Here is a 3944-nt window from a genome sequence, read left to right as displayed (position 1 = left end):
GGCCACTGCACTCCAGTCTGGGCAACAGAGTGAGACTCCAACTAAAACAAAAAAAAAGTATAGTTTTATTGTACCTGAATTATACCCCACATCTTCAAAATTAGAAAATTTCTTTAAAAAGAAACTGCCGGTCAGGCTCAGTGACTCGGCCTGTAATCCCAGCACTTTGGGAGGCAGAGGTGAGTGGATTGCCTGAGCCCAGGGGTTCGAGACCCACCCGGGCAACTTGGCAAGACCTCATCTCTACAAAAAATCAAGAAAAAATTAGCCAGGCATGGTAGCGCGCCTGTAGTTCCAGATACTTGGAAGGCTGAGGCGGAAGGATCGCCGGAGCCCAGCAGGTCGAGGCTGCGGTGGCCGGGAGCGGCCACTGCACTCCAGTCTGGGCGACAGAGTGAGACTCCAACTCAAAAACAAAAAACAAAAACAAACAAACAAAAAACCGCGGTCCTCCAGCGGGCAGAGGGCGCTCCAAGACAGGGCTTCATTTAGACTCTCACTGCGTTTTATTAGCGAGATCCTCGTTGCTAGGAGACGAGACGCATCTTGCAGTTCCAGAGCCGCCTCCCACCGATAGCCGATAGCGGGGCTCTCTCTTGCCCAAGGGCTGAGATTTACGGTCCCATAGCCGCCCAGGGGCAGTTCTGGACGTCGCCTTTCTAGGGGCGTTTTCCTTCTATCCTATGTAACGCGGGCCAAGGCCGGCCAAGGCTCCTTGCCCCGTTCCAATCCCCCGCCCAGCCATGCCTATGAAAGGAAAAAGGGCCAAGACGCCTCTGTCCGAAGAGGAGCAGCTGCTTCTGTATCAGCAGAAGTTGCTGGCAGAAGAGGAAATGGCCAAGAAGAAAGAGAGGCTTCTCAACCAGTTCCTGAAGGTGAAGGTCTTTTGCATGATGTCTTGCTCAACCCCACCCATTCCCTGCACTGGCCCGGTCACCTCAGTCCTGTCATTGCAGCAGCCTCGATTTCATCCTGGCCTCCTCTCCTCTGGAAATCCTGAGACCCAGATATTCTTAGATTTCAGGCAACATTGTTTGGAAGGTGGGAGAGTTCTCTGGAAAGCATGGAGAGGCAGGGTGGGTAGTATAGTTTAGCGGTCTCCTCTGAGACCCAGAAATGAGTCCTGTGAGTTGTCTAGAATTCTAATATTCTCCCCGGAGATGGGTCATCACAAACAACACCCTGAGCCGGGCTCGGTGACTCAGCCTGTAATCCCGTGCCTTGGGAGGCTGAGGTGAGTGGATTGCCTGAGCCCGCGGGTTCGAGACCCGCCTGGGAAACTTGGCGAGACCTCATCTCTATAATAAATCAAAAATTAGCCAGGCGTGGTAGCGCACGCCTGTAGTTCCAGCTACTTGGAAGGTTGAGGTGGAAGGATAGCCGGAGCCCAGCAGGTTGAGGCTGCGGTGGCCGGGAGCGGCCACAGCACTCCAGTCTGGGCGAAAGAGTGAGACTCCAACTCAAAAAAAAAAAAAAAAAAAGGCTTAGTCTCCTCATCTGTAAAACGTGGATTATGCCAGTATCTACTAAACTCCTGGGATGTTATGAGAATTCAATGAGGTAATCTTTGTAAAATGCTTAGCCCAGAGTGTGGTATGTTTTAAGCATTCAATAAATGTTTATAAAAACAAACAAACAACACCCTGTTCTGATGACCCCACCCTGAAGGAAATTCACTCCGCCCTCCCTAAAATGCCATCAGGTATTTCCCATCTTACTTCAGGTCTGCTTCCACTCCCACCCCCCCCAAAAAAAAACAGGAACCTCCTGAGCGTTTGCCATCAAGAGCTCTGGTCCCTTAGAAAAGACAAGGGCAAGGAGTAAGGTGTCAGCTGACAAATTAAGAGTGATCTTGTTTGTTGTACTGTGTCGGGGCCTTTGGCCCTGACCTCCGGGAAGTTTATTTATTCCTTCACACAGGACAAGCTGGCCAAGGAGGAACACAACAGTGCTGTGAACCTTAATAAGATTAATACTCAGTGGAGAACTGTCCTTCGGGAAGTCAAGGCCAGAGAGCTTCTTAAGGACATAGAGATCCTCAGCCAAACATTTGAACGAGTGGTGGACTGCAAGGACTGTGTCATCAAGGTAGGAAATCTTTCCAAGGAAACCCTTGACCTCTTCTCTTAACAGAATGAACCTTGTACATTGATTAATTGATCAATCTTACAGCCCTCCCAAGACACAGGCTGTAAGAAAGTCAGGCTATTAGTGATAACAGTTTTCACTAAAATGAAAAATAGAATATTGGGCTGTCATTCATCCCTGGCTCTTCCTTAAAGGAGCCACTCTCCTTTGTCATCTACTGCCCCCGAGTCAGTACTATACAATAGTAGAGTCGTAGGGCATAGTAGACATCGCCTAGGTATGTATTTGAAATTAGCCCCATACCTTCATTTCAGTGCTCATTTCCAGAGGGGATCTAACTTTCCAAGGTCACATAGCAAGTCAGTGAGAAAATTAGGACTAGAGTGTGAGTTTCTTGATTCCCACTCCAGTACTTCATTCAACCAAATTGTTTGGCCTCTTTGATTCAACTTCAGTAGTCCTGGATAAGGTTGAGAAGATCTCAAGGGTAAGAACAGTTTCATATATATATATTTTTAAATTTTTTATTTAATTTAATTTTTTTTGAGTCGGAGTCTCACTTCATCTCCCAGGCTAGAGGGCAGTGGCACACTCACGGCCAGCCCAGTGTTGACCTGCTGGGCTCCAGCAATCCTTCTGCCTCAGCCTTCCAAGTAACCGGAACTACAGGCATGCGCTACCACGCCTGGCTAATTTCTTTCTTTTTTTTTTTTTTTGTAGAGATGAGATCTCACCAAGCTGCCTGGGCTAGACTTGAAGCCGCAGGCTCAGGCAATCCACTGGCCTTGGCCTCCCAAAGTGCTGGGATTACAGGCTGAGCCACTGAGCCCGGTCAATTTTTATTTAAAAAAATTTTTTGAGACAGTGTCTCACTGTCACCCAAGTTGAAGTGCAATGGCAGAACCCCAGTCACTGCAGCCTTGACTCCTGGTCTCAAGTGACCCTCTCATCTCAGTTCCCTGAGTACTTGGGATAAGAGGCATGCATCAGCATGCCTAGCTAATTATTATTATTATTTTTTTTTATAGAGATGAGGTCTCACTATGTTTCCCAGGCTGATCTTGAACTCCTGGGTTCAAGTGATTCTCCTATCTCAGCCTCCCAAAGTGCTGGGATTATAAACATGAGCCACTGTTGCCTGGTTTTGATTTTCTTTTCTGTCTTTCTTTCTTTTTTTTTTTTTTTTTTGAGTTGGAGTCTCACTCTGTCACCCAGGCTGGAGGGTAGTGGCACACTCACAGTCACTGCAGCCTCGATCTGCTGGGTTCAGGCAATCCTTCCACCTCAATCTTCCAAGTAGCTGGAACTACAGGCACATGCCACCATGCCTGGCTAATTTTTTGATTTATTGTAGAGATGAGGTCTGGCCAAGTTACCCGGGCTGTCTTGAACCCAAGAGCTCAGGCAATCCTCTCACCTCCGCCTCCCAAAGTGCTGGGATTATAGACGTGAGCCACCATGCCTGGCCTGGCTTTGATTTTCTTATAGTATTGTTCCTTTTTCATTTATTGGCTTGAATACTTGCCCTCATTTTTCTTTCCATTACTAGAGCCATAGTCTATATAGGAAAGGCAAGATAACTGCCTGGTTCTTTCTCATCCCCTTATTTACCAGTTTTTTTAAAAAATAGGTTGTCCGGCATCTTCTAATGGTAACTAATTTTTTTTAAGTATCCTTATGAACTCATAATCAAACATATTTGATACCTTTTTTTTTTTGAGTTGGAGTCTCACTCTGTAGCCCAGGCTGGAGGGCAGTGGCATGCTCCTGACCACTGTAGCCTCCACCTGCTGGGCTCTGGCGATCCTTCCGCCTCAGCCTTCCAGGTAGCTGGAACTACAGGTGCGTGCTACCAC

The 3944-nt window shown here is 47.5% G+C and overlaps 1 protein-coding gene across 2 annotated transcripts in view; it reads left to right on the top strand.

The window, feature by feature from the left end:
- Window positions 1-514: 514 nt before the first annotated feature.
- CCDC65 (coiled-coil domain containing 65) overlaps window positions 515-3944 on the top strand; it is an 11648-nt gene continuing 8218 nt past the window's right edge. Inside the window, exons 1-2 of one of the 2 annotated variants that reach the window (XM_008070891.1) lie at window positions 515-853; window positions 1939-2088. Coding sequence is in view for 1 of the 2 variants with exons in the window: in XM_008070890.1 (XP_008069081.1) it covers window positions 744-875; window positions 1921-2088 (300 nt within the window). In the remaining variant the exon portion in view is untranslated. Of the gene's footprint in view, window positions 876-1920; window positions 2089-3944 lie in introns of both variants that reach the window. The other variant, XM_008070890.1, reaches the window with a different exon arrangement.

The sequence above is a fragment of the Carlito syrichta genome, unplaced genomic scaffold (assembly GCF_000164805.1).
Source record: "Carlito syrichta isolate Samal-C Ts95f unplaced genomic scaffold, Tarsius_syrichta-2.0.1 Scaffold314050, whole genome shotgun sequence".
Classification (NCBI taxonomy): Eukaryota; Metazoa; Chordata; class Mammalia; order Primates; family Tarsiidae; genus Carlito; species Carlito syrichta.
This window is presented reverse-complemented; position numbering and strand designations above follow the sequence as displayed.